The sequence below is a fragment of the Gobio gobio genome, assembly GCF_949357685.1.
Source record: "Gobio gobio genome assembly, chromosome: 17".
Classification (NCBI taxonomy): Eukaryota; Metazoa; Chordata; class Actinopteri; order Cypriniformes; family Gobionidae; genus Gobio; species Gobio gobio.
This window is the reverse complement of record NC_137110.1, coordinates 21,697,596-21,714,005: the sequence shown is the minus strand read 5'-3', so window position 1 is coordinate 21,714,005 and position 16,410 is coordinate 21,697,596. Positions and strand designations below refer to the sequence as shown.

The 16,410-nt window shown below is 37.7% G+C and overlaps 1 protein-coding gene across 4 annotated transcripts in view; it reads right to left on the bottom strand.

The window, feature by feature from the left end:
* Positions 1-16,410, bottom strand: part of pde4ba (phosphodiesterase 4B, cAMP-specific a) — a 200,900-nt gene that overhangs the window by 60,748 nt on the left and 123,742 nt on the right. The window contains exon 1 of one of the 4 annotated variants that reach the window (XM_079840811.1): positions 5,815-5,999. The exons of the other annotated variants lie outside the window; for them this stretch is intronic. Within the exon in view, the coding sequence (XP_079696937.1) occupies positions 5,815-5,906 (92 nt within the window). The 5' untranslated portion in view covers positions 5,907-5,999. Of the gene's footprint in view, positions 1-5,814; positions 6,000-16,410 lie in introns of those variants that run through there. 4 annotated transcript variants of the gene reach the window in all.

Genomic DNA, 16,410 nt, shown 5'->3' with positions numbered 1-16,410 from the left:
GTGGATGGAGTTTGTTTTTCCAGAGCAAGTGTTTTTGTTTGTTCCTTGCATTTCGGCGATGCTTGTTTTATAAACAAGGCCCAGTTCAACTCCGGATTTGAAGATCGTCTAATGCTGAAAGATGGAGCGGTCCCAACAATAAAGGTTCATGATCTAGCGTTGGAACCGCAGGCGGTGAGTAAAACTGGTTCAAATGTCTGTGTGCTGTTGGCGATCAGCGCGTAACTGCACATCAATTAAACAACATGAACGTATAGTTCATTTATCAATGGAGCATGCGATGTATCAACGAAGCATGCGATGTATGGTGTGTGTTTAAATACATTTGTTTAGCTGACCACTATAGATGTCTGTTTGTTTATTGTAAAACCACTCCAAACAACAGTACACAAAGAGTGGGAAAATATGTTGAACTAAAATTATTTCATATTAAACCTAGTTCACACAAAGCACACTTCTTCATTCAAATGCACTATATTCCATCGTTTTTCTATGTAAACGCACTAGTCTGACGTGCAAAACCATTCCGCTTGCTACTGCTAAGTCACATACAGTAGTAGTCCATAAACCAAATCATGTAGTACCATGAGTAAACACACACAAATGTTGTAAAACTTGCGCATGACATGGTGTTCTAAAAACTTTTTCCACAGCTTTCAGACGCTCTCAATGCAATAGCTGCGTACGCTCCTGACTCTTTAGCTCCGCCCACACGATACGCCTCCAGCCGCTCGGTTTTATTCGGAAAGACTCGGTACAGTGTATCTGTCTTTTATAAATATGGTAAAACTAAAGACTTTTCTGAGATATGAAGGATGCAATACTAATCGATATAGGTACTCAAGATTGACATGAGATTGACAGAAACTGTGTGTGATACCCTCTTTAAAGACGAACATACATCAGCCAATACCGATATGGTGGCTGATATATACTGAACATGAAAGGCATTACAGTTATTCCATAAAAACGACAGAATTAGACTCACTAATTTGCTTTTACAAAACATAAATGAACTGTAAATTATGAACAAAATCTGTGTGAGCACTTATCAGTAAAATACATAAGATGACAGAGAATGAAATATTTCTCTTTAGTGTCTTAAATCGTTCTCTCTAAATATAACTCTAGTATTAATAAGAGCTAGGAGCATTACAGAAATATTTTACAATCCACTCTGGAAACACCAGCACATCATTGTCTCATACTGTCTTAATGTGTTCAAAATCACTGAATCATTGCGTAACATCACACACCTGTCACTAGGATATACTTCACTGATTCATGTGACAAACTCACTCTCTAGCTTCTAATCAAAGAGCACAGACCTCTGTTTACCTGCTCTGTCTAATTCAATCTAACACGTCCAATAGGAACTTCATGCATCTCTTTGATTCCTTCACAGATGTGATGTTCTCTGACAGGTGTGAGACAGAGGACAGCCAAGGAGAAAGAGAGAAAAAAGGAACAGTTAAAGGGATAGTTCACCCATAAATGAAAATGCACTCACTCTCGTTCCAAATCTGTATGACTTTCTTTTGTTCTGTGGAACACAAAAGATTATATTTTGAAGCATGTTGGTAACAGTTTTGGTTCCCATTGACTTTTATTGCATGAACAAAAAATACAATGGAAGTCAATGGGAACTGAAACTGTTCTGCTACCAATATTCATCAAAATATATTAGTTGTGCTCTGCAGAGAGACAAGGGTGAATAATTGATTACAAAACATTGCATTTTTATATCCATAAATGAAGCACAAAGTGAATTGACTTAAATTTTACTTAAGAAGATTTAGAATATAGAGCACAGCAAAATGATGGTTAATAAATAAATGCTGACAGAATTCACATTTTTGGGTGAACTATTGCTTTAAAGTGAGCGAAGGAAAGCGCAGAGGAAAAAGAAAGTCAGAAAGGATATAAGAAAGGGGAAAGGGTGATAACTGGTGGAAATGAATGAGAGAGGGCAAGGGGGAGATGAAAGGACAGAGTTGGGGGTGATCACACCAGATGGGCAAAGGTAGGGAAATGGTGAGAAGGCAAAAGGACCTGACCCCCACTGTGAAGCTGACAGGCCAGCGGACCCAATCTACACGCTTTCAAGGCTCGCTCTATACAAGCTTATCTGACTGGCAAAAACACAGGATAGCAATTATGTTTCAGCTACTAGGGTAACAGCCTGCTGATCATAAAAATAACACATAACCGCTTCTCATCAGGTGTCTACATCTTAATGCGTAATGTATTCCATAATTGAGCAAATAGACGGTTTTAAAGCACTCGGATTAGTTCCATCTGTAACGCAGTTCAAATCTCACTTCGGTAAGAGGTGAGATGTAGAAGTGGAGATAGAGGGATGTGGAGCTGTGAATTACATTTCAGGTCGATTTCAATGTGGCTGGACTGGGAATGAGAATGTTTCAAACGTCAATGGACTGGCAATGAGTTCAAATGCTCAGTATGAGTTAAATATGAAAGGGATATTACACCCTGACCGTATTCAAGGTTTGTAGGCTACCACCCTGAGTGTGTGTGTGTGTGTGTGTGTTCAGGTCTATATAACATTGTGGGGACCCCGCAAAGATAGTAAAACCTGAAATCACCTACATGATGATTTGATGAATGAATTGAGTTGATAAACATACTAAATTATGTTTCTTTGAAAATATAAAAATGCAAAAAGTTTTATGTGATGGGTTGGTTTAGGGGAAGGGTTAGTGTAAGGGGATAGCATACAGTTTGTACAGTATAAAAACAATTACGCCTATGACAAGTCACCAGGAAGATAGCGAAACAGAGTATGCGTATGTGTGTGTGCGTTTTACATGAGAGACTGACTGATATATGGAGTAAAAATAAAATAAAATATATGGCATATAATAATTTATATTTAAAAAAACTTAGAATTGTTATTTTAATTAAATTTGTATTTAAAATGTATTTTATTCAAATACAAAATAAAAGCAATGAACAACCTTGACATTCTAAAATCATGGCCCTAAGCTGCCCACTATTATTTAAATAAAGATACTTTTAGATGGTATTTAACTTCTAAGATATTTTTACTATGGCGTATATACACTCATCTAAAGCATTATTAGGAACACCTGTTCAATTTCTCATTAATGCAATTATCTAATCAACCAATCACATGGCAGTTGCTTCAATGCATTTAGGGGTGTGGTCCTGGTTAAGACAATCTCCTGAACTCCAAACTGAATGTCAGAATGGGAAAGAAAGGTGATTTAAACAATTTTGAGCGTGGCATGGTTGTTGGTGCCAGACGGGCCGGTCTGAGTATTTCACAATCTGCTCAGTTACTGGGATTTTCACGCACAACCATTTCTAGGGTTTATAAAGAATGGTGTGAAAAGGGAAAAACATCCAGTATGCGGCAGTCCTGTGGGCGAAAATGCCTTGTTGATGCTAGAGGTCAGAGGAGAATGGGCCGACTGATTCAAGCTGATAGAAGAGCAACTGAAATAACCACTCGTTACAACCGAGGTATGCAGCAAAGCATTTATGAAGCCCCAACACGCACAACCTTGAGGCGGATGGGCTACAACAGCAGAAGACCCCACCGGGTACCACTCATCTCCAACACAAACAGGCAAAAGAGGCAACAATTTGCATGAGCTCACCAAAATTGGACAGTTGAAGACTGGAAAAATCTTGCCTGGTCTGATGAGTCTCGATTTCTGTTGAGACATTCAGATGGTAGAGTCCGTGGATCCACCATGCCTTGTTACCACTGTGCAGGCTGGTGGTGGTGGTGTAATGGTGTGGGGGATGTTTTCTTGGCACACTTTAGGCCCCTTAGTGCCAATTGGGCATCGTTTAAATGCCACGGCCTACCTGAGCATTGTTTCTGACCATGTCCATCCCTTTATGACCACCATGTACTCATCCTCTGATGGCTACTTCCAGCAGGATAATGCACCATGTCACAAAGCTTGAATCATTTCAAATTGGTTTCTTGAACATGACAATGAGTTCACTGTACTAAAATGACTAAAAAGCATCTTTGGGATGTGGTGGAACGGGAGCTTAGTGCCCTGGATGTGCATCCCACAAATCTCCATCAACTGCAAGATGCTATCCTATCAATATGGGCCAGCATTTCTAAAGAATACTTTCAGCACCTTGTTGAATCAATGCCACGTAGAATTAAGGCAGTTCTGAAGGTGAAAGGGGGTCAAACACAGTATTAGTATGGTGTTCCTAATAATCCTTTAGGTGAGTGTACTTTGGCATATAGATAAATCTGAGCTTAAAACATGTAGGTTCATGTAGGTTCAATCCACAAGATCATCACTGCTTTCTGGATGTATGTTGATATAACAATAACATGTTTTTTTTCTATAACAGACACTTGTATTGCAACATTAGAGGGGACAGAGCTGTTGTTGGACATGATATGCTCAGAGCAGAGTATTCCATGACCCTCTTGCAAAGCATGCTGTAAGCTGATATGCTGTACAGGCATGACAGCTGTCTTCTGTGTGCTCGTGTGTAGCCTTCACAAATGAGTTGGTGGGGAGCATGTTCATCTAATCCCTTCAAACACAATGCAAGCCTATACAAGTGACAGTCTATTGCACTCCTAGGACAATTGTTCTATAGCTCTGCCTTTATTTACACCATTATGTAGTTTCTTCCTCATCATACTCAGACACTTTAAGAAGTTTTCTCTTTTGGATCACACATTTTTGGCAGAACTGCACAAATACATTGTAAAACTGAACTGAATTGACATAATTAACATCCACTAATTAAACACTAAAGATGTGTTTAAAAGATTACACTCTCGTGATTTAAAATCATGTGCACTCACTTGTGACTTCGGCTCACTCAAAAAGCTGTTTTATTTTATATGCAGAGGATTGCCTCATGGGGGTGGCCATTTTGAGATCACATGACAAGCTAAAAACTACACAAACTACCTGGGTAAAACTTATATTGTTGTACACTTACACTCACTGAATAATGACAGACTGTCAATAGCACATTTCTATAATGGCATCGGACACCTTTTGTTTTTGCAAGGTGCAACATCACGCCACTAGGTGTCAGTATAACATCCAAATCCGACTCCTGTATCAGCCAGCAAACCAAAAAGGAGTTTATTGAGTGCACCTTCAATCATTTCTTTTAAGGAATGATCGTACAAACACCACCAATTTACTTCTGTGTAGGTCAGAGAGGAGAAAAAGAATATACTGCTATATTATACTGAATATATTAAAAAAAAGTTTGAATAAGCTATAAATCAACCACCACGGCTCTTCCATTGAGACTATCAACAAAAGGGAGCGATTAGAGTATGTCAAGCTGAGAGACAGTGAATGGGAGAGAGTGGCGAAAGGTCAGACGTTTTCAAGAGCAAAACAGCTGATTTTCTACGAAATTCACTCTCTTTTCTAAGTCATACTGGAGAAAAATATTTTCACAGCAGCATTCTCCCGCCAGACCAAGAACTGGATGAATAAAATTAAACCCCATCCACCTGGATTTCAGTCTGCAGGCACTTTCAAGTTACAATGTGAAATGCAGCCTTTCAAACTCCTTAAATGTCTGCAATACAATTCAAACACAAAAGCTTTGAATCAATGGATAACCTTAAAACTGTAAACGGCACATTATCCTCTTAAAACACAATGCAACTGTATGTGTGTGCAACAATCTTCAATCTAGAACATAAATTAGTTTGATTTGCCATAACAACAAGTTACGCAAGCTAAAATCAATTAATCCAAACTAACAAACAGGTCTTTTCTGTTGTTACAACCTTCCACCCACATTCGTGCTTACCAGACCCAAGAGTGGCGACGGTACGCGAAGGTGCCCAGACTCATACAGGACTTTAGAAAGCTCTTGTTCTCTGGCAGGTTAAAATCCGTCATATTTAAATTCCCAACAGACTCAGAAGTTGTCCAGTGGAGGCTCTTTGAACTCTAAACTCATCCTTCCACCAGTTAAAAACGCTGGAGGGACTCAGGGCAGCGGAGAGAGGGTTACTGTATCTGTTAGTGGGAGTCTCTGGTTGCATTGTCAGTCAGTCACGCTTCTACCTCCTCAGGGGGTCGAGTATCATAGGTCTGCTCACACCTAGCAGAAACTGTGTCTCTTGTGTGTACCGCAGCTCTTTACTTTCAGAAACAGGAAGACGGTGGCCTCTGCTCAGCAGTAAACAAGAAGATCCGGAGTGTGGGGGCAAACACACAGTCAGTAAGTCTGTTTCCAATCGCGCAGAGAGACAAAAGACATGTGCCTATTTTTCTTGCACAGTTTAAATGTCACTCTGATGGATTTCATCAACAAGTAGACTGTACACGTGGTAACAGTCTAGAAAATGCTGATCTCTGTGGTGATGACAGTCTCAGAGGATTTATGCTTTATCCAAAATCCATTATAGATGTATCTTTCTGTCCTAAAGGAGAGAGATTAGCAGATGATCCCTTTATTTGGTATCTCTCTGGCCCTGACTGGCTATTTCAGTTCTATATTTAGGACTATTTTTGCAGTTGCTTTATTGTAGCTTTATTTAGATTATGGATTTTTTTTATTATTATTAAAACTAATACAAAGCTACAGTTTAAGTGAACTACACTACAGTTTAAAAGTTTGAGGTCAGTAAAAAAAAAAATCAAAAAGGATGCAAGGGATTATGACAAGATTTGATCTACAGTATTTTAATAAATTCCCTTATGTTGTTTTTTGCTAAAAAAAAAAAAAAAGTATATATATATATATATACACATACACACTATATTGCCAAAAGTTTTGGGACGCCTGCCTTTACATGCACGTGAACTTTAATGGCATCCCATTCTGAATCCGTAGGGTTTAATATGGAGTTGGCCCACCCTTTGCAGCTATATCAGCTTCAACTCTTCTGGCAAGGCTTTCCACAAGATTTAGGAGTGTGTTTATGGGAATTTTTGATCATTCTTCTAGAAGCACATTTGTGAGGTCAGGCACTGATGTTGGACGAGAAGGCCTGGCTTACAGTTTCCGCTCTAATTCATCCCAAAGGTGTTCTATCGGGTTGATGTCAGGAGTCTGTGCAGGCCAGTCAAGTTCCCCACACCAAACTCGCTCATCCATGTGGACCTTGCTTTGTGCACTGGTACATACCTAAACTGTTCCCACAAAGTTGGGAGCATGAAATTGTCCAAAATGTCTTGGTATGCTGAAGCATTAAAAGTTCCTTTCACTGGATCAATGGGGCCAAGCCCAACTCCTGAAAAACAACCCCACACCATAATCCCCCTCCACCAAACTTTACACTCGGCACAATGCAGTCAGACAAGTACTGTTCTCCTGACAACTGCCAAACCCAGACTCGTTCATCGGATTGCCAGACAGAGAAGCGTGATTCGTCACTCCAGAGAACACGAGAGTCCAGTGGCGGCGTGCTTTACATCACTGCATCCAACGCTTTGCATTGTACTTGGTGATGTAAGGCTTGGATGCAGCTGCTCGGCCATGGAAACCTATTCCATGAAGCTTTCTGCGCACTGTTCTTGAGCTAATCTGAAGGTCACACAAAGTTTGGAGGTCTGTAGCTATTGACTCTGCAGAAAGTTGGCAACTTCTGCGCACTGTGTGCCTCAGCATGCGCTGACCCAGCTCTGTGATTTTACGTGGCCTACCACTTCGTGGTTGAGTTGCTGTTGTTCCCAATTGCTTCTCCTTTGTTATAATACCACTAACAGTTGACTGTGGAATATTTAGTAGTGAGGAAATTTCATGAATGAACTTATTGCACAGATGGCAAGCTATCACGGTACCACACTTGAATTCACTGAGCTTCTGAGAGCGACCCATTCTCTCACAAATGTTTGTAGAAGCAGTCTGCATGCCTAGGTGCTTGATTTTATACACTTTTGGCCATGGAAGTGATTGAAACACCTAAATTGAATAATTTGGAGGGGTGTCCCTATACTTTTGGCAATATAGTGTATATACGCTAAACTGCCTTCAGTATTCAACTTCAAGTGTAACGCCTCTCGCAGTTCAAAACACTTACGCTATGATCTTACATCATATGTCGCGCCAGTTATGCTTTTTTCGTAAGTTGAATACGGAAGGTGGTCTAGCGGAAGGTAGATATTTTACTTTATAAAGTTTTAAATATGGATATTTTTCTTACAAAAACCCACCGATTCGCTTATGAGGGCCTTTATTAACTAGCCTGGCTCCGCCCTCCTATGTACTTCCGCTCAATTTTCATTTTCCTTCAGTACTCTGTCTGGGATTGCGGTATATTCTCTCTCTCTCTCTCTCTCTCTCTATCCCTCAGGTAACATTTTATTTCATGCTGTGTACGATTAATGGTATAAGGTTATCATCTCATACATCCTTTTTGAAACTATTTTAAGTGTAACCATAACAAGATTTTGTCATTAAATCCTTTCGATTACCAATACTGTGCTAACTTTGATTTGGTATCGACTTTGAAGTGCTCCCTATTGCAATACAATATAGTCACATTATAGCAACGCTCTCCCACATATTTTGCTATTATAACCGCACTTATCTCCGTCGTTGATGTAAGTTGCAGTGGGTGGAAATAGACGAGAAATGTACAGTTTTCTTCCATCTTTCTGATAACGTTTCTTTAGTCTTCTGGCAACCCTGCAGATTGAACCATCTGCAGGAGTCCACTCTTACACATGCGCCACAGTATGAACAATAAATGCTAGTTACCGCCTCATTGTTTACTGATATTTAAATTATTAGCACTAGTGTTGTATTTGTTGTTACATTTACGTTATTGTGTTGATAATGAAATGCATCTTTTAAAAAAAAAATTCACGTGTCGCAAACTGATGTTTTCTTTTTCCAAAAAGATCATTTTTTGGGGTAAAATCTCTTTATTTATAGTAAGGAGTAATGAGTAATGATAGGGATTTTGAATAATCTCAGTGACTCAAATCTTTTGAATTTACAAATGACTTATTTAGCAGATTTCTTCCAATAATCTGTCAATTGCTGACTATTAGTTTTATAAAGCTATAAAAAGTAAACATATAAAAAATTCAATAACAGGTTTCAATAATATTGTTACATCATTTTGTGTACAGTCATTTTTAATTTTTACACATTATTAAGTTTCCTCTTTCTTTCTCTCCTTAATGTGAATGAGAGTACGAACATATCGAACAACATGTCTCCTCTCATTCAATCATCAGAAGAGCCATATTCATAAACAAGCCCCAGTTAATTTGGTTTGTTCAAAATCGAGAAGTCCCAGTTCATTTATGAACAAGATGCCCTAGTTCATGAGATGCATGGAAGCGAATGAAAATTGATTAATTCACTTAAGATTTGTTCAAAAACACTGATATGAACAGTGAACTGTTTTTGATTTTTTTCATGATTTGCAACAGTATTACATTGGAAACATATTCTTAACAACTGTTTAAATATTTACTCCTTGTGATTCAGAAGTTCACCCACAAGGAAAACAATTGCCCATTACAAAGATATAATTGCCTTCCAATTAGCCTATGAATTGATCTGTGAATTATTATAATAACTGCCATAATTTCAAGTTGTCAATCTGAAGAACAGCTGTGAAAGCGAAACCACATTCCAAAGATGTTTGACAACAAATACATAAAATATGAAAATAATATAAAACAATCAGAAGTATTTCCAAATCCACACAACCATATATATCGTAACCTAGCCTGTGGTTCTATCATTTCTTGCAGCAGTCAAAATCATATATATAAATCTACAGACAACACATTCACATAAATGATCCATAGCAAGTGTTAATGTACTTCATATTGGATTTAGATGTAGGGCATCAACAAATGTTTACATTAGGGGTGTGGTACTGGCAAAAAAATAAAATATCAATATCATGTTAAAAATACACATAAAACAATATTATAATTAATCCAGCCATTACACCCCACAACACTCTAAAGTAGGCATTGCACCTTAACGTTGGTTGCCATCATTCATAAAATGGAAGTCTGCAGGAAGTCCCATTCATCAGGAAATCATTTTTTGTACAGTTTTGGTTACAAACCCTCTCTGCATCCCTGCCCTCGTATTTTGAGTGTGATTCATTGGCCAAAAAAAGAGAAAAACACATAATAATCAATTTTAAAGATTAATTTAACTGATAGCATTATTTATTTTTATTTTATTTAGATATCATCAATGCATCTTGTTTTATGTAATGAACTGGTTCACATTGGAGTGCCTGATTATTAATAGTAATCATTCTTTCTTTCTTTTTTTTTTCTTTCTCTATACTGGATATAGTATATATATATATATATATATATATATATATATATATATATATATATATATATATATATATATATATATATATATATATATATATATATATATATATATATATATATATATATATATATATATATATATATATAGAGAGAGAGAGAGAGAGAGAGAGAGAGAGTGAGAGAGAGAGAGAGAGAGAGAGAGAGATTGTTTTTGTATTTTCTTTTCTACTTGTTAGCTGCTTAAGCAGACTAAATAAAAATGTAGCCCTTGACTATCAGCCTTGAGTTGTAACCAGAGATTTATTCAATTAGACTTTTCCACTGAAAAAAAATAATAAAAATAAATAAAAATAAAAGATGAATCAACTGGCAGGCCTGGTTGTAGCGAAGTGTGCTATATCTTGAGTTATTTTAGTCTATCATGGAACTTTAATAGCAAAATGCAGGTGTTATATATAAACGGGACAGAAATTGGAATTGGTGTATCTTTGGGAGGCAAGTTTACTGGGTCAGGCTTCAGCAGGGGCTCTTTACTATGACCTAGATCCTGACTGAGAAATCGCCTGAGATAATACTTGTTTCGTACACAGAAACCCATGCTGTAAATTCATCTTAGAGATAGACTTGGTTCTCAAAAGGCTGGAACATGAAACACAACTGTTGCACATATGTACTCTAGGGATGGAAGCTGCGTACACTAGAACCTGCCAATGGCCTATCCCGTTGGCAACGTCTACGCCATATGCTGCTTGGACTAGTCCCTTTTTACTCTGCTGCACTTACTCTTCAACCAGGCTTTAATGCAATGACAAAGACATTTCAACATAAGACTCTGGGCCCTATTTTAATGATCTGAGTGCATGGTCTGAAGTGCATGGCACAGGTGCACTTGAGTCCGAATCCACTTTTGCTAGTTTAATGATGGAAAAAACAGTGGCCGCGCCAGGCGCATATAGTCCAAAAGGGTTGTACCTAGTTATGCGGTGTGTTTTGGGCGTAACATGCAATAAACCTATCAGTCTTATCTACCATTACCTGTGTGTAATAAGTAAAGGGTACGCACGTTGTGTACCCGTCTATAGGTGCATATTACTAACATGCCCTTTAAATAACACAAAAATTACTGCGCTATTGACTTTACACCAGGTTTTTGTTGGTCAATGGCACAGTCATTTTCAGTTGCCTCAAAATAGCAACGCGCCAACAATGTGCCTGAACACACCTCATTTTCAGAGAACAGATGGGCGCGAGTGCATTTGCTATTTAAACATTGTGGCTAGCAAAAAACACTTGCGTCGCGCCTGCCGTTGCATTGCGCCGGGTGAATCATAGGGCCCATAATGGTTCCCCTGATTCCAAATTAGATTTGTAAACTCACTGCATCTACTCTGAATTTGGCTCTGAAGTTATCGCTGTGAGTGTGTTTCAAGCGTGTGAAGTGTCTCTGAAGCATCATTAGACATTTTTAGTAAAAAAAAAAACATACTACCATAGAAATTTGCCCATCATACAAGCAATTTGTTAGAGGATGATCTGCCGCTACTAAGGTTATGACTTTTGATAAGGTCAGAGAACCAATTTTGGAGGAGGAATTGAACAATCGGTATATAAAATGGTAGTGTTCCTGAAAAATGTCCACTCAGCCCATTTTAACAAAAGTGCTCATTTTGATAAAAAAAAGTATTTTTTTCTCATTTCTACTGTGTCTGTTCAAGTCAGAGTTTCTCATTTTCTCTCACTTCAAGGTCACTCTGAACCTATATGTCAGCAGGAATTCATCATGTTAAACAGTTCTATTTCAAGTTAACAGACTATTTTGTCAGACTGAAAGAAAAAAAATATTGAAAAAAACATGGGGTATTTACAAAGCCTACATAAGTTCACTTGCTTCATTTTCTGTGTAAATATAAGTTGCAATATTATGCTCATGTTAAATAGGATATAGTTGTTTTAATGTATTATATTATATTATCCTAAAACAACTTCCTTGTTTACAACCAGTCACTCATAAAGACAGTCTTTACCGCCATCTAATGTTGTAATAATGAAACTGTCACTGACGTCAACTATTGCAATCACTAACGTACCCTTTCTCAATACCAAATACGGCATATTATTTATATAAATTAATATTTTATTCATGTTTCATGTTTGCCTTGTTCTCTTGTCGAGTATTGCTATGTGTAACCCACTGTTGGTGAGTGTTTGTTGCATAGACAAGTCTGTTCATAGTCAAGTCTGTTCAAGTCAAGTCTGTTCATAGTCAAGTCTGTTCAAGTCAAGTCTGTTCATAGTCAAGTCTGTTCAAGTCAAGTCTTAGTTTGTTTCGTATCTTTTAATGGTTTGTTCACTTTGGATTATTATTAAATAAAACTGCACTTGGGTTCATCAAACTTGCCTTCAGTGGATCATACGTTACACAAACGTACAAAAGCAGCGCTCTAGTAGGCCTTAAGTTAATATAGCCTAAACATAAAGCTATGAAATGTAATTTTCCCCTTTACCAAAATCGATTTGCTCTTGAACATGTAATAGATTAATAAGACCAAAGACTGCCTGTTTGATATACCCCAAATGAATTATATCTCGTGTTTACCCACTATCTACATAAGAGCCAGCTGCAAATTCCCGAAGGACTAGCCAAGATGGAGCTGTTCTCCGCAGGTACATGAGCACTGAACAGCCGCTGACGGCCTGGAGCTGAATCTCCGAAAACTTCTAAACAAATTGTAAAATAGCCTTAGGCACCATGTTTATATATGAGTCACATATTTGAGGTCTAAATAACTACATTCTCACCTGAAAAAAAATCTTAAAACTACATTCCGTCCGTGACACAACAACAATAGTGTTTGTAAAAAAATATGGATGACTTGCTCAACCGCCATGACAGTTGCCACGCCGTAGATATACAAACGGTGAAACGGTTCGAGTGCTGATACTGGGGGAATTTCGCACGGCTGGAAAAGGCTCTCAGCCAATCAGATTTGAGAACCAGAAAGAACTGTAAATATTTTATTTTTCACAATAAATACATTTTACAATATTAGCTTTTTTTCCCTTCTTTTTTTGATAAAATAAATGCAGCCATATTTATCTGCTGAAGGCAGAAGTTCTCGCATTCATGTCAAATTCATACACAATCAGCCAAAACCATCCATCCAGCCAAAGTCCTGTCATTTCAAGTGTCATCTGTGGCTTTGTTCAGCAAATAACAGATGATTTGCACATGATGCACTATAAATCACTAGTGAAACTTGGCTCCTCTGGATGCAGCAGATCGACGGCATTCATGATGATGTGCAAACCGCGTCACCACACTCCAATGACGTGGTATTCATGCTCATGCCAGTCACGATCACGCAAGTGCACACACGCGCGGTGGTCAAGGCAACCGCGTCGCTTAATCCCTTTAATGTCCTGCCCTTGTTTCCATAGCAACCAGGTTTGTGACTTTGCCCCTCCCAAAGCAAATCTACACCTAGTGTGTCTTGCATGTGTGTGTGGTTGGGTGGGTGTTAATATCTGTAACATGTGGATGACACACATTCACAACATCCCACCCTCTGTGACTTCCAGTAAGGCAAATAGCTATACAAACTGCTAAGAAACTAAATGCTTCTTTTAAGTATTAATGAGAATTGTTTGCAATATGCCAAACATGGTATAATTTCATTATTGTGTATTTAGCATGTACTCTGATTAGAGGTGATAATTCGATCCTGTTTTTTACCAGTACAGATCTTGGCAATGTTGCAAGAATCTGACTTAGGTGGTAGAGGGTCTCTGTGCGTGTGTGTGTGAAGCAGTCGGCCAGCTTGACAGAGATAAATGTGGATGGTGTGCTGTTGCCACATTAATTGGGTGGGTTAACAGATTACAGTGAAACAAGGCCAAGATAGCACAGCCGCTCAATAAACTAGCCTATATAAAACAGGTGCATGTGCACATGGACACACAGAGGCTGTGTCAAACCCCCGGGGAACATTTGATGGTGCAGAAAATAACCTCTGGACCCAAAACTAGTGTGATACAACCATATAGAGGCAATGTTTTTCCCAGAAGATAAAACATTAGTTCATCGTCATGAAATGTATTACACAACTGGCTAGGTGACTAAGGCCCTGATTTACTGAGAGTTTGCATGAATAACAACATGTGCAAGCTTGATTTACTAAACAAATGTAGTATATTTAGAGGACTGTCTCTTTTAGATGCATTTTGGGCATGTATATGAGTTGCAAATTAATGCAATTGAATTTATCATGCACCATATCCAATGCTCCTGGTTCTCTCACATGCCTTAAAGGGTTAGTTCACCCAAAAATGAAAATTAGCTTTAAATTAAATTTACTCGCCCTCAAGTCATCCTAGGTGTATATAACATTCTTCTTTCTTTCGGCCTTTATTAACCCCCCGGAGCCATGTGGAGCAGTTATATGATGGATAGATAAACTTTTATGGACTTCATAAATGAGGCAACAATTCACTGCCATTATAAGAAGAACCAGGACTTTTAATATAACTCCAATTTATTTTATTCATCTGAAAGAAGAATGTCATACACACCTAGGATGACTTCAGGGTGAGTAAATCATGGGCTAATTTAAATTTTTGGGTGAACTAACTCTTTAATGTGATACAACAGGATTTCTCTTGAAGTAATTAATTTTACAATTACATGTTACTTTATTTAAAAAATTGTAATTAAATTAATACTATTATTAAGCAAGGATGCATTAAAGTGATCAAATATGACAGTAAAGACCTTTATAATGTTACAAATTAGAAATCGCAAAATATAATTGCTGCTCTTTTGTTCAATTTATCAAAGAATCATAAAAATAATAGGCAGAAGAACTGTTTCAAATTGTAATAATATTACCCCCCCCTGAACATAAGTAACTTAATAAATAGTTTCCCATCTTTAAAACCTATATAAATCCTCTTATTTACTCAAAATTATTTCATGAATACACATGTATTATGCTTCTTTTTTATGTAAGTGCTTTTTGGGGTATACTGTGAGTTTATTTAATATGCATATGACTCACAATTATAAACCAATTCATGTAGTACTACAAATGACAGGATATGTGGAAAAACATCTACTTTCACAATCAACCATGAATGTCTTACAATGGCATTTTGAGATGATTCTTAGTGACTGAATGCACAATACGACCTGCTTCTAATATGTGCTGTTCACCTGGTAAATTTTCGATGTGTATATAATGTGATAAAAACTTTGGAATAGACCAGATAAAAGACTGTAGATTTGGCTTCAAACGGAACAAACAGAAACAGACGTGCATATGACTGGCGGGGCATTGGGCATGACGCAGGCTAAACAAAAGATCTTTCCGTTGCCATGACTCTAAGGCATCAGATGACTGATATTTTGCTCTTTCTCCTTTCTTGCTTTCATCTGGACTGGTGGTGCCCCTACAAAATATTTCCCTGTACTTCTCACTATACTTGAGAAAACTGTGTCATCACAATCTGAAGCTGCCCAGCACATACATAAGCACAGTAACAGCATAGCTTCTTTTAAAACCCTTCATTACACTAGTTAATAAGTTAAATGAGGAATAAAACATCATTAAATGCAATTACATTCTTCAGAGTAATATTTTTGATTCTATTACATTTACCGCCATTTAGTAGACATATAAATCAGCCCAAAAAGTCTTTTGGGGGGAAAAAACGGATGGGAATCCCACTTTGTGATGCATTTTCCAAAAGTGCTAAGCCCCTTTATATCCCCTGCTATGCTAGATCACTCTTGACATCCTCCTAATCAATGCGAAATACATTTCACAAGGCATTAGAAATGCAGTAGATTAATTTTCCCATGGATCATATGCTCTTATGAGCACTCAGTGCTGCATATAAGTGGAAAATGTGGGTCGTTCCAAGAAGAGTGAAGCGTGCACTTAGGAACACTTATCTCAGCATGATGCATCTTCAGAGGAACAATCACTTCAGAGCACATGAGAACTGCTACTGCTCCAAATGCTTCTCATTCTCAGAATTAAACCACTACAAATATTAAGATGAGTACAAAATAATTCCCTTTAGAGGTCTCTAAAAGGCTGATGTTAAAGATGATAGTGTTTAATGATTACATGAT